The sequence below is a fragment of the Schistocerca cancellata genome, chromosome 5, assembly GCF_023864275.1.
Source record: "Schistocerca cancellata isolate TAMUIC-IGC-003103 chromosome 5, iqSchCanc2.1, whole genome shotgun sequence".
Taxonomy (NCBI): domain Eukaryota; kingdom Metazoa; phylum Arthropoda; class Insecta; order Orthoptera; family Acrididae; genus Schistocerca; species Schistocerca cancellata.
In genome coordinates, this window is record NC_064630.1 from 544,165,679 (window position 1) to 544,191,458 (window position 25,780).

A 25,780-nucleotide genomic window follows, 5' to 3' on the forward strand; every position below is an offset into this window, starting at 1 on the left:
TTTCCAATGCAGGAAGGCAGGGTGATAGCGGGAAGAGCTCAAAAACTTTAGCAAAATGGTGGCCCAAGGTGTTGGAGATGGCAGTAAGGTCCATGATGACATTGTCTGCTACTGTCAGGTCTGAAATTGGGGAACTGATCTTTGTCCTCTCAGAGAGCCGTTGGAAGTTGGCCCACATGACAGAGGAAGGGGTGGAACTGCTAAAAGAACTAGTGAATGAAATCCAGCTAGCTCTTTCGCTATCCTGAAGAACACAATGACACTTTGCACGCATCTGTTTATAATGAATGCAGTTTGCCATAGTAGGATGACGGTTAAAAACACTGAGAGAACATCTACGTGTGCAAATTGTTTCATGGTATGCCTCACTCCACCAACAGACTAGGGCACAGCGTGGTAAACATGAAGTGCGAGGAATGAAACATTCTGCAGCAGTAAGGATAACGTTTGTGAGATATTCCACATGATCATTACAACTAAGGAAATCTTGTTCTTCGAAGATTGCCAGGGAGGAGTAAAGCTGCCAGCCAGCCTTAGTAAGCTGCTATCTGGGTGTGCACTTGGATAGGGTAGGTGTCAGCAAATGGAAAGCACCTGGGAAATAGTAGCTCGAGTAGTTGTCAGAAAGAACGGACCACTCAAGATGAGTGCAAATTGGGCAGTGCTGAAGGAGACATCCAAATGGGAATAGGTGTGCGAGGAGTCGGAAAGTAAAGTGGGTGCTCCAGTGTTAAGGCAGAAGAGGTTAAGTTGGTTAAGGTCAGCCAAGAGAGCACCTCTCTGCCAGGTCCTGGGAGAACCCCAAAGAGGATGATGCACATTAAAGTCATTGAGTAGCAAAGAGGGGGAGGTAGCTACCCAATAAGCTGAAGGAAGTCTGCCCTGGTGACACTGAATGACGGAGGGGCATAAATGGCACAGAGGAAAAGAGTCAGGTGGGGATGGAAAAGACGAACTGCAACAGCTTGAAGATTGGTAGTCAGGGAGATGGGTTGACTACGAGTGTCATACCGTATGAGCAGCAGGTTATCCCCATGTGATGGGATGCCGACCTCAGGGGGGAGGTATAACACCCCAACGACCCTTTAAAGTCAATTAAGACAGAATATCATAATATGAAGTAAGGAAGAGTTATCTTGGAAAATACGACATATTTCCCAATAAGCTCACACCAAGAAGTTTTGATAACAACAACATTATACATCACAAGGTTTTTGTTATGAAAAGAGGAAGAAGAAACCTCAGATTTAATTAATGGACAAATATCCAAGTGATAATTGCAATTAATATCTTGAAAGCTAAGTCCAAGGTGATGTTAGTCAGAGATAACTTATGTGGAAGAGAGTTGTAACCGCAACAAAGAAATTCAATGCGTCTACAATGCTCTTTCACAGAAGAAGTCACTTGCTGGCTCTCGTCCTGTAAAGACGTGCGAGAACAATTCTTGTCTTAGTTACTGAGAGTACGGAACGCGACGAGATTGTTTTGCGTTCAGAAGTGTTTCTTGTGTGATGTGATTCACAAACTTCGGAAACTGATTTTCTAATCAGAGACAGGAACTGATAGACGCGTTTAATCGTGCATAACGGGTTAATTGAACTTTATTGACGAAACTAGTGAATATTGGACTTTACTTTCAAATAGTTGGAACTAAAAGAGTGGATAGTATGTCAAAGGACTACACTCAATTAGTCTCGAGTAGGACACAATTACACAACTTCATGAAGATAATACAATTACGCTGAAGAGTCAAGTTGTCGTAATTATCAAGAAACTTAATTTTAATAGAACTGACTTTACCAACCAACTACGTGTGCGTGTGGTGCGAAAGTTATAAAGTATTTAGTGGCCAAAGAACAATAAACTGTTCGTTCCAAGTGAAATATCAAGCGTGGACAACATTAAGTGATTTAATCAACAATAGTTAACCAACGACTATTCAGCAGGGACAATTTAATCTGAATATCAAAATACCTACTTCATTAATTGACAAGAGAACTTTTGAACATTTTTTTTTAACATTATGGCATAGGTTCACTCAGATGTGATCAAAGAGTATCTGTGGATCTCTCTTCATACAGGTTCAACAACTCCATAGCAATGAGCCAACAATGTATGAGAAGACTGATAAATACAATGTTTCCTCACAATTGGTGTGTACAATGTGGATGAAGCCTCCATCATACGAGTTCACGTTTCTGTCTCCCGTTCACCAACGGGGACCTACGTCATCGCACATCGTGTCAATTCCACTGCGAGAGCCGTGGCAGTAGCAGCTCTACAGCGTCGACAATATCAGCACGCAGTTGGAGTGCGGGGACGCCATAAAGGTCAAAACGAATCAGTAAGAAATGTGGAAGCTCAAAGCAGTCATGAGGGCACAATTTCGTTTCCTGAAGGCAGAGTACAAGGGGACGCTGCGATGCTAAAAGCAGCCATAAATCCTCTTTGTGTGACCGAAGTCTGCCAACATTCCATTGGAGGAGAGTCATGATGAGGAAGAGATGTAGGGGTGTTACCTTGGCGGCTGCTGAGTGAGAGCCAGTGAAGAATTGCTACTACAGGGCACAGGAGCATGAGGATCTTGCTCCATGGGGATCACAGAAGCATCGGCTTGCTTTTGCGGTTAGTCTGTGGAGTCCAACGCTGAAAAACGGTATCGTGTGGCGCACCGTCAAAGAGGTTCTTAGAGTTAGCGAGGGAGAAGACCATTTGGCTTTGCTGGACTTCTTAGAGTCTTTCAGGTTAGAGGAAGACTTGGGTGTTGTTTGGCTGGAGGAAGTCTGCACAGGAGTACTACTACTGTCCTTTCTGGCCTACCGGTTGTGTAGCTGGTGGCTTTGCCCCGTAAGATGACAGACTGGCAGCTTGTTGCACAGCTGGATTTGGGGGTGGGGCAGTGATGCTACCTTGGCAATGGGCGGTTTCACAACCTCAGAGCTCAATTGGATGTCTTATGTCTGCTTGGCCATGTCCTTCATGGAGCGAGGGGGTAACAAGAACAGGGCAATAGGTGCCAGATGGGAGAATACAGGTTTGCGACTAGCCAGGGCTATTGGGTATGGCACTTTTTCCTTTACCCAGATCTCTTGGACAGTCCGCTCATCAAGTTACATAGGACAATCCCTAGAGGAGGTGGCATGGCCGCCATTGCAGTTGATACAGCAGGGAGGAGGCAGCAGATAATTGCCCTTGTGGGAGGAGGCAGCGGATAATTGCCTTTGTGTGCATCCCTGCCACAGGTTACACATTTGGCTGGGTGTCAGCAAGACATTCTAGTGTGGTTGAAATGATGACAATGGTAGCAGCACATAGATTTCACAATGTTCGGCCGGACTTTGATAATTTCAGTAAGCAGTTGTTGTGTTTGAAAATCAGAAGTAGTCTCCAAAACCAAAGTGGCATTCCATAAACGAGAGCAGGATTTCACATGGCCGGCAATTGCAACACCTTTCTGAATAATAAACCGATTGATCGTAGCGAAGGACTGTGTCTTCAGGACATGAGATCATGAGGAACTGTGGTGCAGCAGGAATGGTCTTTGAATCACTACCCTCATTAAGTTTCGTAAATGTTGATTGGAAGATGATTAACTGTGAGAAACTTCCAACTGGGGGGTCCCCTTCACAAGGGGCACACCTGCTTTAGTTGATTGTTCACACCTCCTAAACACGTTACTGAGGGACCAATCGACAATTTGGGGGGAAGGTTGCAGCTCAGGCAATCTCCCTGGACCTGGCCTGCACCAGGGGGTACTTGCGAACCCTACCTGTCGACTCGGGGCTGGAAATTACACGTTACCCAATCACCTGTTACGCATCAGACATGTGGACCAGCCTTCAGGAGAACACAGGGAGGAAGGGGGAGGGGGGGGGGGGGGGGAGAGAGAGAGAGAGAGAGAGAGAGAGAGAGAGAGAGAGAGAGAGAGAGAGAGAGAGAGAGAGAGAGAGAGAGGAACCTGAAACACCAAAGCGGAGGAATGAGAGGAGGAGGGAAACAGGGAAACTAAGAAAGGGAAAGGGAGCGAAAAACGAAGGTGAGGCTGTTTTTATATCAGTGACAGACGATGCAAATCACTCCCTATAAACACCCCAGACATGTTCCGCAAGGGAGCAGTAAAAGAATAGCAATGCCTGAGACAATGTAACAATTAAAACATTTATTCCATTTATTCATAGAATACAACTTCATATGTTTGTCAATGAATTAAAAATAGTGAAAGAGGAAGGCTGGGGAGGGGGTGAGAAGTCTGCTGTAAAAGACTCATCATTTACTTATTTTTCAGTAATTAAATTGCAATTCAGATTTACTACTTGCAATAATGTGTGCAATTAATAACTAAACACACAGGACAAAAAATTTAGTTAGTCCTAGAGACATCAGCCTAACACTATCTCTAGCCTAGTGTGGAAAAGAGTCCGCAAGTTTCTTCAGATATAAACTCACTTCATTAGATCCATGTAGCTACAAATGTATGAGGCCAGTGATTCCTATGTATCACAAAGTGTTAGAAATAGTATACATATTTCCTATGAGATTAGGCAATTTACTAGGTTTTGAGGTGTGAAGGGGTGCACGAGTATTCCTCAACCCAGGGAAGTATGTACGCTTCCTTGTAAACACAGGTGTTCTCTTCAGAGACTCATTACGAATATGAAGAAACAGCAGCACTCTGTTACCTACAAATGAAACACCCTGGTTCATATTTACAATGCCTTGAAGAGTTGGCCAAAGACATGGTATGAAAAACAAAGCAGCAATCACTTACAACACCCTCCAAACACAGTGGGTCGAATACCTCATTGGGCTGACAGTGCACCCTACACCATGTAGTGCTGCCGTGAGGAATGTGCTTTTGTGAAGTGATTTAACTTACTTTGTATGTCAACTGTTTGAAGTTTCCTTTGCAATGTTCTCGAGAAGTGGTTGAGATGAACTTTCATTCACTAACAGTAGTAATTCCTGACAGGTTCACTTAGCAACACATGGAAGCGAGCACTTGATAAAGGAAGAGCACACAGGAAGGTTTCTCATAGTTTACCACCCAATACGAGTGATGGAATGCTGGATACAGAGCACAAACATTAATTATCTATGGACATTGAGAGCTCAACCGCCGTATGTGCCACTTCCATCATGTCATCACAATATAATCTAGTACTCTGGGTATAAAAAGTGGGAGGGGCTTGCAGTTTCATACCCATCACATGTGGCACCAATAACGGCAGTCATTGAAATTTTGGGGTTTTATCCCAATTTGACACGACTTGTAAACTGAGGTCCTTTTATCCAGGTTTAAAAACAATTGCCACTGGCAAGTCATGACACTCATCTCAGATTCAGTCAGTTAAGATCTTTTTACAATCAATGTTCTTTCACCATGTTACATACCTCATGCTACACTACTCACTCACAATGGGCAGTGTGTTGATACACCAACAAATCAGGCAACTCTGTTCTTGGCACATTCATGGGCACAGCTGAATACAATACAAGGTGAGTGATACAAGTAATGAGACGGACTTACCTATCAAAGTTTTTATTTTTTTCAAACAACAACATTGTTCCCTTCAACAGCTACAACAGTCTGAGTCAATCCAGTCTCAGCAGCAACGCTGAAAAGACTTAACTGGTAAGGCCTTTAACATGTCACATTCTTCTGAATGTTCTCCAGTCTCAAAATGATGTCCTTTTAAGAGAATTTTCAATTCTGGGAAAAGAAAAAGTCACAATGAATCGGGTCAGGTGAACAGGGACTGTGGAACATCAGGAATGCCTTTTGAGATAAAAAATCCCATCGCAGAAGTAGCCATGTGACACGAGATGTTGCCATCAGCATTCACTTGTTTGAAATATTTGGCCTCACTCAATTCAATATTTTCCTGAGCCTTTCAAGAACGTCTTTGTAAAACATTTGGATAACAGTGTCCTGGAGAAAAGTGTATTTTTGATCTTTAATTTGCTCATTTGAGTTTCTTTGGTCATGGAGATATCTCAGTGTTCCACTACTCACTATGACGTTTTGTCTCAGGAGCATATTAAAAAATTCCTGCATTATTTCCACACTGCAGCCTAGCACGCACATGTAACTTGTTTTGTTTTAGGGTGCAAAAACAACTGGGGTCGTATGCCCCCATATCAGAACTGTAGGAGAAAAAAGAAAGTTAGAGCCCAATTGATTGGCGGAGCTGAAACCAGGGACTATGAGAAAGGTCCATAAAATATGCCACAGAAAAACAGAGGTCCTGAACTAAAGATTAATGTCTTTCACCATATTGCTACGATGGATAAAAAGTAAAATGTGGTCGACAGCCTGTGTGTCATTTGATAAAATGGCTGATAACTCAGACAGCAAACATAAAAGAGAACATAAGTGGTCATAGAAAGGGCATTCGCCAGGAAATTGAAAACTGTCAAAGGTTGAGGGCAATGAGCAAAAAGTGGTGGCGGAGCACCACTTAACAAATGGCAATGGCTAGAAAGACAGTGCACAACATGTTACAATGCTAAAATAATCTCACGGCGAGAGGAGGCCATTCAAGCTGCTGGGAGAGGCATAATTCTCCGGAGCTTATTCCCATAAAGGGAGGACCAGTGGTGATGCCAAAGGGACACCACCTACTAACAGATAGACACACAAAGATCATTGGAGAGAATGGAAGAACTAGCAGGCCGAGGCACGAGGACTGCAGGCTTGGCAGAGGTGTCAGTGCCCTTGTTTTCCATCAGATCGACAGGACCAGGAGCCCACATCACAATGGCTTCATCAAAAGTGAGCAAATGGCAGCTTTCCTGGACCTGTTGCAGTAAGGGATGGACAGTGAACAGCACACATGGGCTCTGGACGGCACTGAGATAGTTGGAGCAGATGACAATTGAAAAGCCTGTGTCTCCGGATATACTGTGTGGCCCATAAAGGGCAAAGAGCTCTGCTGTTAATACTGAGCAGTCATTCAACCGCAGCCCCTCCAAATGATGTAAAAAAAATCAGCTGAGTTCCTGATATGATGTTCACACCGACCAACTTGTGGACTCAACAGAGAAACAAGATGCTTGGCTACACGATATGTCGGAGTGCTGATACTACTCACTATAGGACAGAAAGGAACCCTTTCCTTGTGTACCTTCAGAAGGCCATATAACCTAGGGAGAACAGCACTATAGGTGTTAAGACTCTTGATAGTGTCCTGCGATAAACCATTTTTCTTCAGGAATCCTGCTCTCTCCCTTGTCAAACAGAGGGATAGAGTCAATGTTACCTCACCTGCTAGTTCGTAGTCTCACTATCAATTTCTCTGACTTTGGTCATCTTTGGTGGCACTAGTGTTCCTGCATCAGTCTAAGAACTGAGGTTTTAATATTGCCTGTACATCACCTGTCCGTTGCAGTTTGTCTTGAAAATGGCGGGATGTACTCCCGCCGAAATATCGGCGGTCGCTGAAAATATTACTTGGCTGAATACCCATAAGTTGTCTGAAAATTTTATACGCCAGAAGACACTCAGGTCTCACCTTTAAAACTTTGTCTCTTAAAAATCCTGAAGGAAATGAGGCATGCGGCCACGGAAGCCACACATGTAGAGAGTACAGAGGATACCAGTCCTCCAGCAAGTGTCCCAGGCTTTGTCCAAATTGAGAAACATGGCCACAGTCTGATATTTCTGCAGAAAACCATTCATGGCATGGGTTGAAAAAGTGACGAGATGGTCAACTGCAGAACGGTGAGCTCTAAATCCACACTGAGCAGCAGTCAGTAAATTGTAAGACTCAAACCACCATACCAGCTGGGCAAGAATCATATGTTCCATCACCTTCCAAACACAGCTAGTGAGAGAATTGGGGTGATAACTAGAAGGAAGGTGTTTGTCCTCACCAGGCTTAGGTATGGGTATGACAGTGGCTTCATGCCAGTGTCTGGCAAACATGCCCTCTGCTCAAATGTGATTGAATGTATGAAGGAGAAAGTGCTTGGCCACAAGAGAAAGGTTCTGTAATATCTGAATGTGAACATTGCCCGGCCCTGGGGCGGAGGATCTGGATGAAGTGAGTGCATGATCTAGCTCCCTAATAGTGAAGGCAGCACTGTAGCACTCACGATTCTGAGAAGAGAAGGGTATCGCCCGAATCGCTTCCACTTGCTTCCGATGGAGGAAGGCAGGGTGATAGTGAGAGGAGGTTGAAATCTTTGCAAAATGGTGGCCCAAAGTGTTGGAGACTGCAATAGGGTACACTGTGACACCGTCTCCTACTGTCAGGCCGGAAATGGATCTTGGTCCCAGAGAGTTGACAGAGGTTGGAACACACAATGGAAGAGGGAGTGGAACTGTTAAAAGAACTAGTAAATGAAATCTTGCTATCGCGAAGAACACAACGACACTGTGCACAGAACTGTTTATAACGAATACAGTTTGCCATCATAGGATGACTGTTAGAAACTTTGAGAGCATGTCTCCGCACGCGAATTGCGTCGCAACATGCCTCAGTCCACCAAGGGACTGGGAGATGGAGCTGTAAAGAGGAAATGCAAGGAAAGAAACATTCTGCTGCAGTAAGGGTAACATTTGTAAGATACTCTACTTGGAAATCGCGACTGGGGAAATGATGTTCGTCGTAGGTCGCCAGGGAGGAGCAAAGCCTCCAGTTGACCTTTGAAAGCTCCCATTTGGGTGTGCACGTAGGAGGGGTAGGAGTCAAAAAACAGGCAGCACAGAGGAAACGGTCACTGGGCAGTGCAGAAGGAGAGGTCCAAATGGTGATAGGTGTGCCTGGTGTCAAAGGAACATGGATGCACCCATATTAAGGCAGATGACATTAAGCTGATTGAGAATGTCATCCAAGGTGGCATCTCTTAGGCAGGTTCTGGGAGAATCCCTAAAAGGATGGTGTGTATTAAAGTCACTGAGCAACAGGAAGGGGTGAAGGAATTGCTCAATAAGCTGGAGGAAGTCTGTCCTGGCGACACCAAATCACAGACGAGATGGAATCCTGTCCTTGGGGGGATGGGCGAGATGAAAGCGGACCGGGAAGGTATGCGAGAGCTCAAAGTGGTCGTGAAGATGCCTGGAGGCAGAGGATAAGTGGAGGGTGCAATTCCATAAGTCCTCTTTGGAGAATCGAAGGCTGCGAATGTTCTATTACAGGAGAGTCATGATGAGGAAAGGGAAGGGAAGGGAGGGGAGGGGAGGGGTGGGGGGGTGAAGATGGGGTGTCACCTCAGCGGCTGCTGAGTGCCAGCCTTCGAAGACACTTCGCAGAGGCTAGAGAATCCTCCTGTCGGTCTACACAGTTCATGGCAGAAAAACAGTTGGCTGTGTGCACTGGTGACACGGAGGTTGGCCAGGTGTAGGCATCACATGGCGACGCTGTCGATGGGGATCTCTAAGTTCGTGAAAGAGAAGACAGTTTGCCTTTGCTTGATTTCTTTGAGCCTTTCCGGTTGGCAGAGGAAGACTTAGATGTTTGTTGGCTGGAGGGGCATGAGAAGTCTTCGTGTGAATGTTTCTTCTGTCCTTTCTGGTCTGCCAGTTCTGTAGCAGTTGACTTCACCCCACGAGGCAAAAGTTTGGTGGCTTATTGCACAGCTGGTAGAGGAGTCAGGGATGCTACCATGACACTGGGCAATTTTTTACAACCATGGTACTTAATTTGAGGTTGTATGTCTGTTTGGCAATGTCCTTCATGGAGCGACATGACAGAACAGTACTGTACGTGCCATGTGGTAGAACACAGTTTCCAACTAGCCAATAGCTTGTGAGCGGCTGGGTGAGGCACTTTTTCCTTCACCCAGCTCTTCTGGACAGTCTGCCCATCGATATATATGGGACAATCTCTGGAGGTGGCAGCATGGTTGCCATTGAAATTGATACAGCGGGAAGCAGGCGACTGACAATTGCCTTCATGAGCATTCCTACCACAGGTTACACATTTGGCCGGATGCCGAAAAGACATTTGAGTGTGGTTGTAACGATGACATTGGCAGCAGCGCATCGGGTTTGTAATGTGCAGTTTGACTGTGGGAACTTCATAGCCTTATTTAATCTTTGACAGAAGCACCACTATCAAAAGTGAGAAAAAGAGTGCGTGTGGGCACTAAGGATGCATCTATCTGTTCCATCACCCAATGGTCTCCAATGACACCCTAATCAGAGAGGTACATTTGAATTCTTGCCTCAGCTACACCATCACGCAGCATAGTGTAAATAACACCACAGGAAGAATTCAGTGTTCAATAGGCCTCAACACAAAAACGGTGGGCATGGAGGAGCAAAGTTGAAGCAGTTGTGCTTGAGAATTGTAAGTAGTCCAAAATCAAAGCACTATTGCATAAACGAACAAGATTTCACAGGGTTGGGTACTGGATCAACAGCTTTCTGAATAATAAATAGATTTACTGTAGCAAAGGACTGACTGTCTTCAGTATATGAAACCACAAGGGACCGTGGTGTAGCTGGCGTCATTCCGTTTATGTTTAGTAGGTGGTAGGTAGGTGGTTAGTGTTTAACGTCCCGTCGACAACGAGGTCATTAGAGACGGAGCCCAAGCTCGGGTTAGGGAAGGAAATCGGCCGTGCCCTTTCAAAGGAACCATCCCAGCATTTGCCTGAAACGATTTAGGGAAATCACGGAAAACCTAAATCAGGATGGTTGGAGACGGGATGGAACCGTCGTCCTCCCGAATGCGAGTCCAGTGTGCTAACCACTGCGCCACCTCGCTCGGTTATGTTTAGTAGACATTGACCATGAAGAAGATTATTGGTTTATTGCGAGAAAATCCTCCATGATTGCCAGTGTATCTGATGGTGCCCTCCTTCCAATTGGGGCCCCTCAGGGGTGGGGGGATGGGGGCTGTGGAGCACCCACCTTAGGTCATACCTCCCAACCACCTGACAAAAGGGACCAATCAGCAGTTTGGGAAGGTAGCAGCTCAGGCAATTACCCCTCCCTCTGCTTGGCCTGTACCAAGGAGTATACGTGAACCCCCCTTGTCAACCCGGGGCCGAGAATTACGCATTACCCAGTCATCTGTTACGTTTCAGGGAGGATGAAAATTGGTGGACAGACTGTTCTGATATGGGCTACTGAAAATACAGAACACATTTCCAAAAGCATCCCAGACATATTCCCAAGAGAGGAGGAATAGAACAGCTAGAGGATAGACATGCAGCACAGAAGGGAAAAGATGTGGCATAGGCCTGTGGCAGCCAAGCACGAATCCCACAGAAGAGTACTGAGGTCCCCTGGGGGGATACACATAACTTGATTGTCATGACTAATGTCAGTGGTGGAGGGTCACACGATCAACTGGTAGCAGTGCTCCAAAGCACTCAGTGTGCCCTTTTAAATGGGGATTAAAATTTTTTGTCCAGTGAGTTAATCATGAGCTACTGAGGATACATGATAGTACCAAACTGTTTGAATAGCCACGCCACACACTGTTCACCTGTGAATAAGCAATTTATCAGCAAGACTACTGAACGAAAAAATTGTCTGAAAGTACTATACGTTAATGACACCAAAACTATTTTTAGCAGCTCCAGTAGAATTTTTCATATTCTTAAATTGTAAAAACAGGGAAATGTGTTCACAGAACATAACTATACATGTGCATTATACCGAATGTGTAGTTTGCCTCTAGTGCACATGAACTTCTACAACAAATGTAAGAAATTCTTGGAGCAAGTGTGATTTTTTGGTTTGTTTTGGAGGGGAGGGGACCAAACATAAAGGTCATTGGTCCTATAGAATTAGGAAAGGATGGGAAAGGACGTCAGCCTTTTCAAAGGAGCCATCCTGGCATTTGCCTGAAGTAATTTAGAGACATCATGGAAAACCTAAATCAGCATGGTCAGATGCGGGTTTGAACAGTCATCCTCCCAAATGAGAGCCCAGTGTGCTAACCACTGCACCACCTTCATCGGTAGGAAATGTGAAAGTAGGGACAAAAATCTAAATTAAGGCTACAGCAATTTCCTACATCTGTCAAACTCAGTGGATGACTTTTGTATTCTGGGTAACAAACAAGAACTGAATGGACATGAAAAGACAAACAGAAGAGTAAAATTGGTCAAGAGTGCTTTTGGTGTGCCTTAAATAGAAATTTGCAATTAATATGGTACTGATACACTGACTTATAATGTAAAATCCATTTGAAAACAGAGCTATTCAATGTGCATTTGGAAGTTCTATGCTGGGAACTAATATAAGAGACAGGAAAACAAAGGGACAGTCTAGTAATTATCATCGTAATGAAATGAAGAGGAAACAAGAAATCTCAACACTTCACAAAGTCTCATGATTTGTAATTCTTTTAGGCTCTTAGAATGAGATTTTTACTCTGCAGCAGAGTGTGCACTGATATGAAACTTCCTGGCAGATTAAAACTGTGTGCCGCACCGAGACTCGAACTCGGGACCTTTGCCTTTCGCGGGCAAGTGCTCAAGATGGTGGAGCACTTGCCCGCGAAAGACAAAGGTCCCAAGTTAGAGTCTTGGTCCAGCACACAGTTTTAATCTGCCAGGAATTTTCTTTTAGGCTCTTACTATACACACATAACAATAGTAAAGATGGGCTCAGCTACCGACATGTTACACACTATACCCCAACGGAATAAAATGTTTAACTGTGTGTGTGTGTGTGTGTGTGTGTGTGTGTGTGTGTGTGTGTGTGTGTGTGTGTGTGTGTGTTCTTTGGTTCTAATGCAAATGATATAGAGCAACTAATAGCTCTCCTTTATTTTTCTGGTATTTTGTGTTGTTGGCAGTGTGACCATTTATGAAACTTGCATGACAGTGTGTTTAGGAATTGATCGACTATGTAATCTCTTCTATGTAAATCAATCTGTTCACCTGGACTGATTCAAAAGAACTTCAACAAATGGGAATTCTGAATGCAGTTTTATTTATATAAACAAGCACAAGATTCCCTACATATAACAATTACAATGCAGAATAGACAGTATACTACAAATTCTGTAGATAATGTTTTATTCAAGACAGCCACTGAGAAACGTATGTGACACACAGCATCATGCTCTTTGGGGAATGTTTAACTAAGCATTTTTTAAAGTAATTAATGTTTTTCCCTTAATTTTTTTTTGAAACAACATACAGTACCACCAAATAACACTGCAAATAATTTGTTAATAAATGCTTAGCCAGTCTCACTAGTTGTTTCACAAAAAGAAAAACATCTGTAAAGTCTGTCACTATAGTAGTAAGATGGTAGCTACAGGAGAGGAGTGGAATGGCGTAGAGTACAAGACAAATTTTGATACAAGGATAGACAGAACATACAACACAGATATTCTATTTTTACACTGTGGAAATTAAGATAGAATGCCTGTTCTGCACTGAGAAGATAACTGCTATTTGGAATACAAATATGATATATTCTGCAACCCAAATTTGTTAAAGGCTACCATCACATTTATCCAGATGATCTGATCAACCTACCACAATTGTTAGTTTTTTTCAATGGTTCATCATAATACAGAATACACTGCAAGTTCTACGAACAACACAAAGGTAAACACACAAAAACTGTGAAGTCAAAAGTAGTTTTAAACTACTGTATGTAAGATCTTTGATCAGTAGCTACAAGAATGTGATAAACACAGTGCCATTAAGATTATTTTACACATACAACACATTAGGAAACTCTTCCCAGACATTGAACTACAACCAACAATATATTTATTTGTACTGATATTGTTACAAGTCATGTTAAAAAAACACACACATAACCAAAACCAAAACAACTATCCACTAATGTGGAATGATAGAACACATTTCTTCTGATGGTTAATCCCAGTCATTGATACTTTTTTCCTCAAATGAGGAAAGGCAAGATTGCTTTACGATTTCGAGGATAGTTGCTGAAGTCTTTTTTGTAAGCTCTGTGCTTTCCAATAGCCCAGACAGACATCTGGTACAGACCAGCAAGAGCAAAAATTCCAGCTGCAACAAAAAAAAGCAGAATTAATTTTCTTTTTGAATGCTTTACACATTTTCAATCTAAGTCAACTGAAGAAATTTTAAACAGTAATTAATAGATGCCCAGAAAAGAGAAGTTTCAACCAGTAATAACATTTCAGTCAGAAATAAAATACTCCGGTGCAAGAAATTCTAACTATTTTAAAGATACTTTTATGATAACATATTGAGTTGCAGGCATGCACAACAAAAAGATTGTTACGCACAGACACACCAGAATGCCACTTTCCAAGAAGGCTTTGGCCAAAAAGCTTAGTGTGTAACAATTTTTTTCTTTTTGCCTGTCTGCATCTCAATGTGTCATCTTAACAGTGAGTAGGAATCTATTCATTTCATAATTGTTGATATGGACCTTCCATTGTTGCATTACTATCACATTTTTTGGACATAAATGATCAATTTTCACATTTCAAAACAATGTAAGTTTAATGTAGCATCAATAACCATAAGTAAGTTGCTAATGCTATGATATTTATGAAGGACTTGTTTCCAGACAATCTCAACACACATTAAAGCAGATAGTTCTCTAGTGTGCTGCATATTTCAAACTCTAAATTCTTGAATACCTGTCACTACCTTAGTGGTGAAGACTGATGAATATCAACCGGTTTACCATTTAGCATATTCAAGCCTTTTAATATTTAAGCTATGCACACTGCAAGTATCATTGTTGTCCATAATTAACAAATCCATGTACTGACAATGGTCAAATGACATACTATTTTTATTTATACTGACAACTATAATAACAGTGCTGCTAAGTGTCACATTCAGTATAAAACACATACTTCACAATGAAAACACGTGTCTTCAAATAACTATTGTTCTGTGACCAGAACCAGTAGCACAGCGGAGACAGCTAAGTGACTTCTACACGGACCACTGTTCTGCGCTGTTTACATTCGGCCTTCTGTACTACTTAAGACTTTACAAAATCTATCATTAGCATGTTCGATGTTGCCGAATTCTAGTTTTCAGTACTATAATGTCTAATCCCAATTTTAATTTGGTTGCCATAATGCTCATATTGTATGCCTCTGATAATATGATATACAAATAAACCAACTACTGCTTTTTGTACTATTATATATTTTCTATCAAAGTTAAATAAAAAAGAAATAAAAATGCAACATCATAACTGTTCCAAGAATGGGGGGAAATTCACACCCACGGAAAGCACAGTATGCAACATGTTCTAAGCATTTCAGTTTTATTTTGTTTGATACTTACTATATCACTAGCAACCATCTTACCTGGTAAACAACTGGTCATAACAGAAAATGCAAACCAACTTCCAAATTCATATGTATAATTTGGGCAAGACACTAAATTGAACAGTGTCGTGAAAGGATTGCCTGTGGCAACTGGAATTTTTCTGATTGTTGTGCCTGGTGGCCGGAGGTTCCGTAAAGCCACATGAATGCTCAGATTACCAAGTTCACAAACCTGGAAGCAGAAAGAGAGAGCATTACATATATATAACTGATGGCACACCAATTTCTTCAATCGTTCTCAACTATATTTGTTTGATGAGAATGCCAAGGGTAAGTATTGTACCCAAACAGCAGCATGGCCACAATGAACCAAAGTTTATTCTTCTCCCACATACCAGTAACAACAGGTGACAATACAGAGACATACATAGAAACAATCCAGATACTGATACAAGGAGTTGCTTATAATAAGTACAAACACAATAAAAGTCAGATACTGATACAAGGAGTTGCTTATAATAAGTACAAACACAATAAAAGTAAGTGCCTGCTGTGCTGAGATCATAAAGAGGAGAGCTCCTCTAGACAACACAGCGGATGAAGTGCCGCATGCACAAGTCATGTGGCCCATCACAGGCAGCCTCTGATGGTCGGCCCACGCAGATGCCTGTGGGTGGAATATTCGAAGTGTAGCGCACTTGTGATCTGATGCTGTGGGCACGTCTCTGAAGTATTACATACAGGGTTATAGCATCCCTTCCCCTTGGTAAGAGGGTGGTGTCCAGATGTGGGCACTGGGTTGACTGTTTAAACATCCATGGCCTCAGCAGGGGACACTGCAGGTGATGACAGCGGTGGCGAAAGGGGATTCTGTGCTAGCCATCTACTCAGTTGGGGGCACTGGTGTTGAAGGCACTGGTCCAGCTGGCAGAGGAATTGCCAGTGGCAGCAAGGCACTGCGGGAAGGCCCAGCAGCTTCAGCTGGAGGGGCTGCAACCCTCAGGAGAGGCAGAGGGTGGAAACACTCAGAAAGAGGGCGCGCCTGCTTGTGCAGTAGGGATGCCCCACGAGGCCGAGACAGTGACTAATGAAGGAGGAGGACTGGTGGAAATGTGGCCCTCGCTGTGGCATGAGGATGCAGCTCTTTGTGGTGGCGTGCCTCTGGCCCATAACTGGTGCATACAATACAGAGGCAATGGCCTTGGCAGCTGTGGACAGTGTCTGGTATCTACTTAGGTTGGCAGACTGCAAGGCTAGGAGCAAACCATGCTGAGGGTTGAGCCAACTGAGTTGGTGGGGTGGCATGAGCACATGCAGGAGGGTGCAAGGCTGGGCTGGTGACCGTGGAGCATCTTGGCCAGGCTCCACTTTCCCACTGGCATAAATCTGTAACAGGGTGTATATGTGGGCAAGGGAAAAAAATTTTCTGGATTATTCCCAGTTAAAAATGAATTTCCTCCTGGGTGAAAACACACTTTTTCCGTGTTAAGCGACAGTATACTTTCCCTCGGAACTGAAAAGTTGTCAATACTTTGAATGGCTATGGTTTTATACACTGGCGTAGAATTTCGCAGCACTTCAGAAAACGAAACTTGCAGAAGTTCGCCCGATTTAAAACCAATGGATTTTTGTGCATGAAGATGGATGAAAGACATAATTTATGAGGATAAAGTCAATACACACAAGTAGTGGTGTCGGCCGGGTATATACCCATTGGGAGGGAACTTATAAAATGGGAATATTGCCAGGAATATCTCTTTGGTCCGGGAAGATTCCCAAAAATGGGGAATTTATGAACATTTTTAGATTTTGAATGTTTTAACACTTATTAACAGTTAGAGAACCTTAAATCTAGCTGGTTGTTGTTGTGGTCTTCAGTCCTGAAACTGGTTTGATGCAGCTCTCCATGCTACTCTATCCTGTGCAAGCTTTTTCATATCCCAGTACTTACTGCAACCTACATCCTTCTGAATCTGCTTAATGTATTCATCTCTTGGTCTCCCTATACGATTTTTACCCTCCACACTGCCCTCCAATGCTAAATTTGTGATCCCTTGATGCCTCAGAACATGCCCTACCAACTGGTCCCTTCTTCTTGTCAAGTTGTGCCACAAACTCCTCCTCAATTCTGTTCAATACCTCCTCCTTAGTTATGTGATCTACCCCCCCTAATCTTCAGCATTCTTTTGTAGCACCACATTTCGAAAGCTTCTGTTCTTTTCTTGTCCAAACTATTTATCGTCCATGTTTCACTTCCATACATGGCTACACTCCATACAAATACTTTCAGAAATGACTTCCTGACACTTAAATCTATACTCAATGTTAACAAATTCCTCTTCTTCAGAAATGCTTTCCTTGCCATTGCCAGTCTACATTTTATATCCTCTCTACTTCGACCATCATCAGTTATTTTGCTCCCCAAATAGCAAAACTCATTTACTATTTTAAGTGTCTCATTTCCTAATCTAATACCCTCAGCATCACCCGACTTAATTCGACTACATTCCATTATCCTCGTTTTGCTTTTGTTGATGTTCATCTTATATCCTCCTTTCAAGACACTGTCCATTCCGTTCAACTGCTCTTCCAAGTCCTTTGCTGTCTCTGACAGAATTACAATGTCATCGGCAAACCTCAAAGTTTTTATTTCTTCTCCATGGACTTTAATACCTACTCCGAATTTTTCTTTTGTTTCCTATATGACACACACACACCTAAAAACAAAGATGATGTGACTTACCAAATGAAAGTGCTGGCAGGTCGACAGACACACAAACGAACACAAACATACACACAAAATTCAAGCTTTCGCAACAAACTGTTGCCTCATCGGGAAAGAGGGAAGGAGAGGGAAAGACGAAAGGATGTGGGTTTTAAGGGAGAGGGTAAGAAGTCATTCCAGTCCCGGGAGCGGAAAGACTTACCTTAGGGGGAAAAAAGGACGGGTATACACTCGCACACACACACATATCTATCCGCATATACACAGACATACATATACATATGCATATACATATGCGGATGGATATGTGTGTGTGTGCGCGCGCGAGTGTATATTTTTCCCACGTGGAATGTTTCCCTCTATTATATATAATAGAAGAAAACATTCCACAGAGGAAAACATTCCACGTGGGAATTGGTGTCTGTGTACGTGCGGATGGAGGTGTGTGTGTGTGTGTGTGTGTGTGTGTGTGTGTGTGTGTGTGTGTGTGTGTGTGTGTGCGCGAGCGAGCGAATTCCTGTCCTTTTTTCCCCCCTAAGGTAAGTCTTTCCGCTCCCGGGATTGGAATGACTCCTTACCCTCTCCCTTAAAACCCACATCCTTTCTTCTTTCCCTCTCCTTCCCTCTTTCCTGATGAGGCAACAGTTTGTTGCGAAAGCTTGAATTTTGTGTGTATGTCGACCTGCCAGCACTTTCATTTGGTAAGTCACATCATCTTTGTTTTTATATATATATATATATATATATATATATATAAAATAGAGGGAAACTTCCACGTGGGAAAAATATATTTAAAAAGAAAGATGATGAGACTTACCCAACAAAAGCGCTGGCAGGTCGATAGACACACAAATAAACACAAACATACACACAAAATTCAAGCTTTCGCAACCAACGGTTGCCTCGTCAGGAAAGAGGGAAGGAGAAGGAAAGACAAAAGGATTGGGTTTTAAGGGAGAGGGTAAGGAGTCATTCCAATCCCGGGAGCGGAAAGACTTACCTTAGGGGGAAAAAAGGACAGGTTTACACTCGCACACACACACATATCCATCCACCCACCATGGATATGTGTGTGTGTGCGAGTGTAAACCTGTCCTTTTTTCCCCCTAAGGTAAGTCTTTCCGCTCCCGGGATTGGAATGACTCCTTACCCTCTCCCTTAAAACCCAATCCTTTTGTCTTTCCTTCTCCTTCCCTCTTTCCTGACGAGGCAACCGTTGGTTGCGAAAGCTAGAGTTTTGTGTGTATGTTTGTGTTTATTTGTGTGTCTATCGACCTGCCAGCGCTTTTGTTGGGTAAGTCTCATCATCTTTCTTTTTAAATATATATATATATATATATATATATATATATATATATATATATATATATATATATATATATATATATATATATATATATATATATATATATATGATAGCTTAAAATTAGTGAAGTTGCTAAATTTCAGGCTCAGCGTGTTTGCCCAACTCAGTGAAACTAAACACTTTCTGTGTGTTCCAAATTTGGCAGCACTAGTTGCACTAGTATTGAGTTTTTGTGTGTCACAGAGTGTGGACAAACTGAAGTATGAAGTGCGGAATGGAAAATAATGTTCGCTTTCCGAATATCTATGCTTTGCACAGACGTTTGTGGGATTTCAGTGATGCTGATTAAAAGAAATAAGCAACATATTGCTGCCCCCGAGATCGTCATGTGCGATCAGAATTAAATGGTTTGACAATACCTGAGCTGCAGGGTACAATTTATTGAATTAGGAGCACATATACAACTTAATTAAGAAAGTACAACCAAGTACAATTCTGGCTGTGCAAATGCTCTCGTCTACAAGACTAAAATCCCATCGTTTGATTTTTTATGGAATAGTGTTGACATGAGGGAAGGATACACAAATCAAGAAGCTTGAGTCTTTAATCAATATTCATCTCTGTAAAATGTCACAGCACATATATTTGAATTTTAAAATATTGCCACTGTGCAGATCTATCTTCAAGACAATAGTTTGCAACCCATTCTCTTCTTAATGCAGCCTGCTCTGAACAATTATTGCTGTTAATGAAAAGTGTCATCAACTAAAACTGCATCTTCTAGCATTCAGAGTGTTCTCGAATGTAATGCACGCAATGTGATATGTAATTTCAGTTCTAACGACAGTGCTTCATGCACTACAGTATCTTTTCCTTATCGCATAATTAACTCCATTAAGAAGAAACTTTAACAGTTCTGGTGTCATTCTAAGATAATTAAAAGAACTTCTTGGGTCTTCATTACAAATTATTTCCACAAGGTTGCTGAGCAACCGAGCTGACGTTTTCATCCCGTCACAAATTGAAACACGTTTCTTATTTTTTGTTATGCACTGGTTCCACACAACGAGCTTTCGCTCCATCACAACTTGAGCGACGTGCAGCTGCCATAACTTTCATTTAAGACAACTCAGGAACCCACAAAACAATGTAACTGAAGTGCATATTTGTGTCGCTGTGTCTACAGTCATACATGAAACCATCTGCATGTAACTCTTTCGACACAATGAGTGGCGCAACCCAATGTCATTGTGTCAATTAGGCTTACTGCTTTTGAAACCACCATTCGCAATATTTTCCTGTGACCTGTTAAAAATAGGTTTGTTCATCAGTTGCCAGAGAGCACCAGATAAATGCGTCACCACACTTGCACAGTTACGATGACCAAGGGAGCCTATAATATGTTCGTACGTGTAAAACTTTAAAGATTACATTATGTCTATAAAAAAAAAAAAAAAAAAAACACACACACACACACACACACACACACACACACACACACACACACACACAGAGGATACTCCAAGAGCATCAGAATTTCGTGAACCATATTGAAATGCATAATTTGGATTGTAGTGCACATTGGTACGTCCAGATTCACAATGAAGTAGGTCTCGACGTGATATTAAGCTTTTCAGTGTGGTTTTCAGAATGTAAATTTTCTTGGAGTACCAGTACTGTTTTACCTCATGTTTGGTTCTTTATTATGGCATAATGCCATATGTACTAGAAGATGAAAACATGCACTTTAAATCTTTCCAAAATTCATAAATTCCTGGGAATTTATGATTAATTAGCAAGATAGCTCAAAAAACTGTTAATAGGTAAAAGCAGTAATTATATGGTAAAACCAAAGTCGTGAATGTTATTTCCATAGACTACTTCTGAAGTAAAATTCACCTCATCCTGCAGAGAAGTATACAAAAGATAACCTCTTGCAACAAGTGAGATGGAGGCTTCAACCTGACAAACAAGTTTTCTCCATTTTTGAGGTGGTAAAGAGGAACATGTGGCACGCCACTGTCATGCCGATGTAACATAGTACAAAAACTTTCATATATAAATCTTGGTTAATTCCTTCTAACTGTCTGATGTCAGATGTAATCTTTCTAATTGTTGAAAAAAGAATTTAGAATAAAATATTTGATTTCGTAATGGACAAATTGTTTTCAAATCATTGTCATCCTTCCATACACAAAATTGGCACTTCTTATACTATTACCCTCTCTGCAGAGTTTCACCATACTTTGACAACTGCCTTTTTCATGTGTCACTGTTACATGTGACAAAATTTTGGTACCTGTAATGAACATTTCAAAAAACTGTTCTAGTTCTTTTTGCTTCAATGTGGAATTTCAATCATGTGTACCTGGAAACAGCAGTATACAGGTACCATGTCTCTCAACCACATGAAGTTGCTTGTCCTGTTGCAGTAACCAATGGCAAACTGATGCTGGCAAATGGGGCAGGCTGCTCCACATATTCAATACAGAATTTAGCAAACACTCATCAAGTCATGTATCCCTTCTTTTTAGCATTTTGAACTGGTTCCACTGTCAGTTCCATTTCTGCATTGTGATCTTTTTGGGGATGTAGTTCTGAAGACAGAATGTAGTGTTTGCAATTCAGTGGTGTTAGGTAAGGTGTTCACATGGAATAAAAATTTCTTCATTGGCTGATTTTATGGAGGACCAAAATTTTCAAAGATTTTTTGACAGTTCAGCATGTAAAGTCTGGCTGTTTTCTCCACACACCTTTGTAGTGTAACTATCATTACAACTTGTTGGACATTCAGGTTTTGTTTCTCAACTAGGAATTTAGTTGTATGCTGCTCTCTGTTGCAATAAAATAATCTAATATTGGTACTGAACCATGCTGGCTCTTCACCATACCTAACTATCTTAACAACCAGGAAAGCGGAAATAAAGAAAAATACATTCTCTTGCAGTTTGATAAATGAACAATTATGGTGTTGGAACAGATAGAGAAGCATATAAAAGTCTAAATTGCAGTGTGAGGGGCTGTTTCTCACTTTTTAAAATATGTCACAAGTAATCACTAAAATCTCACTACTTACCAAGAAAACAGCTAATGATGAATAAATCTGGATATTGCTTGGAGCAGTATACAATGGATGATTGATATGATATGCAACATATGCAGCAAAACCCCAATAATATGTGCAGTTCTTGAACAAGTTACGTAGGGGCATAGTAGAATGAGAGAACCGATGTACAAATATGGTTTCCAGCAGCCTTTTGACATAATGTAGAGACCAGCATGCTGCTGCAATACTGAAAAGAAGGGGAAAAAAATTAATTAGTATTTACACATTGAGTTTCATCTACATCACCAAAAATTAAAATCCCGAAGGCTTCTGGATCACTTAACCAAACTAAATTCAACCTAGTAAAACTTGTAGGAAAGTGTATACTGTGCAAAAGGCTACCATTTTCAATAATATTACATAGTTATAGTCTCTCTTACAGATAGAATATCACTTACAATAACTTACTTCATTAATACTGTTTCTTGAAACTTTCTGAGGTTTTGTGGGATAATTTTTGTTTGCCTATTCAGGTTTTTGAACATTTTTATTACACTTTACTGCAAATAAAACAAATCTTTCATCATTCATGATGCCCTTATTTCCTTTATGTACAATGTCCTCTGCTACTCCTATTTGGTATGGATGACACACATTCAAAAATATTTTGATGGGTTGCAAGGGAGTGTTGGAAGCAATGTCTTTTGTAGACTGACTGACTATTTTTAAGTATTCTACCCATGAACCGAACGCTACCATCTGCCTTACCTATAATAATACCTATGAGATTATTTCATTTCTAATCCACATAAAATGTTACATATGGATATTTGTTGTGAGTGAAAGGATTACAGTTTCAACCCACTGATATTGTAGCCTGGTAGTAAGTTGTTTTTGTGTGTGTGTGTGTGTGTGTGTGTGTGTGTGTGTGGTTTTGGGGAGGGGGGGTGAAAAGCACAGCTTTATATTTCTCAACATTTAAAGCAAGAGGGAAATCTTTGCACTACTGTAAAATTTTATGAAGCCGGGGAAAGCTATAATTGTTGGTGAAAGACAAAACAGCTGTCCATCATTGCCACAGACAATAAAAACTGCAAATTCATCAACAATTTGATTCAAAATGATTGGTGATTCACTCAAAAGCGTATCTCAAACCACACTGGAATATCCAAGGGAAGTGTCAGCTATGTACAACTAGAATTCTGTAAAATCTGTGCACCAAGGGTAAGTACTATACTGTCTTTCAGGAAAGAACAAAAAACTTTAACTGGAATGCTTCAAGCAACTTTTGCAAAGCTACCATGACAAAGGACATGATGTCAATTAGAATAATGTGACAAGGGATGAGTGTGCTTCGGTATTTAGTTTTTGAATCTCTGCGTGTTAATCTAATTTACAAAGACATAGTTGTTGCATTTTCATTAGTGTCTACTGTAGATTTGCACAGCGTGTGTCAATAGCTGTCTGTCTGTGTAGTGTAGTTTTCCGCCATCTTTAGTACAGACAGGGACTGTGATCGTAGCGTGCGGATGCGAGCTGATTTGGTGGTGACACTTTGCTCTCAGCTCCAGCCTGTGTTGGCTTTGGTTACATAGCTTGAGGCCACAGTGGATGGGCATGAATTTTGTGGGCTGACCGCGGGGATCCAACAGACGCCCAGCATGACCCACATGTCTGCCAGTCAGCCCACACTGATGGCCAGCCCAGTTACTGCATGCATTGAGGTTGACCCCCACACCCGTGGTCAGGTGAGAGATCATCTCGGCACGTAGCAGACTAAGCTATCTGTGGCTGGCCGTGTCCCTCAGCCACATGAAGTTGCTTGTCCTGTTTCATAGAAAACCTCTCAGCCTGCAGGATCCAGCTAGGCACACAGGTGGGATTATTGATTGCTGGAAGCTCCACTGTTAGGTGTTATGGGTGACCACATGCCAAGGAGGGGAAGAAAGCCACTGTGCACTCCATGTGCATATGAGGTGGAGTCCAGATGTGGAATTGGATGTTAGATGCCATGAAGGACACAGAGTGCAGCCAATTTCAGGTGGTGGCTCATTTTGATACCAGTGGCGTGTGTCACTTTGGATTGGAAGAGATTCTCTCAGGTTTTGAACAGTATCTGAAGTGGTAAAGGCTGCTAGTTGTCCCCGCAAGATGAAAGCAGAGCTGACCATTTGCACCACAGTCAACAGGACCTATTGCGGAACTCTGGTACAGACTCGAATGGAGGGTCTGAATCAGGGGCTGCAGATTCCTCAACTTGCACCAAAGCTTGTACTAAATATGTCAAGAGTCCATTGCACATAGAGGTAGCTACACAGGCAGTGGGTGCTGTGTGGTGTGTACTGGGTGGTCTCTTAGGTTAGACTGCCTTGGGAAACACAGAAAGGTCTTCAGTCTTAATGGGTGCAGGTCAAACAGAGGAAGGATATACAGGGTGTTACAAAAAGATACGGCCAAACTTTCGGGAAACATTCCTCACACATAAATAAAGAAAAGATGTTATGTGGACATGTGTCCAGAAACGCTTAATTTCCATGTTAGAGCTCATTTTAGTTTCGTCAGTATGTACTGTACTTCCTCGATTCATCGCCAGTTGGCCCAATTGAAGGAAGGTAATGTTGACTTCGATGCTTGTGTTGACATGCAACTCATTGCTCTACAGTACTAGCATCAAGCACATCAGTACGTAGCATCAACAGGTTACTGTTTATCACGAACGTGGTTTTGCAGTCAGTGCAATGTTTACAAATGAGGAGTTGTCAGATGCCTATTTGATGTATGGATTAGCACGGGGCAAAAGCCGTGGCGCGGTACGTTTGTATCGAGACAGATTTCCAGAACGAAGGTGTTCCAACAGGAACACGTTCAAAGCAATTGATCGGCGTCTTAGGGAGCACGGAACATTTCATCCTATGACTCGCGACTGGGGAGGACCTAGAACGACGAGGACACCTGCAATGGGCGAGGCAATTCTTCGTGCAGTTGACGATAACCCTAATGTCAGCGTCAGAGAAGTTGCTGCTGTACAAGGTAACGTTGACCACGTCACTGTATGGAGAGTGCTACGGGAGAACCAGTTGTTTCCGTACCATGTACAGCGAGTGCAGGCACTATCAGCAGCTGATTGGCCTCCACGGGTACACTTCTGCGAATGGTTCATCCAACAATGTGACAATCCTCATTTCAGTGCAAATGTTCTCTTTACGGATGAGGCTTCATTCCAACGTGATCAAATTGTAAATTTTCACAATCAACATGTGTGGGCTGATGAGAATCCGCACGCAATTGTGCAATCACGTCATCAAGACAGATTTTCTGTGAACGTTTGGGCAGGCATCGTTGGTGATGTCTTGATTGGGCCCCATGTTCTTCAACCTACGGTCAATGGAGCACGTTATCATGATTTCATACGGGATACTCTACCTGTGCTGCTAGAACATGTGCCTTTACAAGTACAACACAAGATGTGGTTCATGCACGATGGAGCTCCTGCACATTTC

General features: G+C 42.1%; 1 protein-coding gene across 1 annotated transcript in view; it reads right to left on the reverse strand.

The window, feature by feature from the left end:
* Window positions 1-13,662: 13,662 nt before the first annotated feature.
* Window positions 13,663-25,780, reverse strand: part of LOC126187945 (very-long-chain enoyl-CoA reductase) — a 50,042-nt gene continuing 37,924 nt past the window's right edge. Inside the window, exons 4-6 of the mRNA XM_049929320.1 lie at window positions 22,311-22,527; window positions 15,243-15,435; window positions 13,663-13,953 (exon numbers count right to left, since the gene is read on the reverse strand). Coding sequence (XP_049785277.1) covers window positions 13,826-13,953; window positions 15,243-15,435; window positions 22,311-22,527 — 538 coding nt within the window. The 3' untranslated portion in view covers window positions 13,663-13,825. The remainder of the gene's footprint in view (window positions 13,954-15,242; window positions 15,436-22,310; window positions 22,528-25,780) is intronic.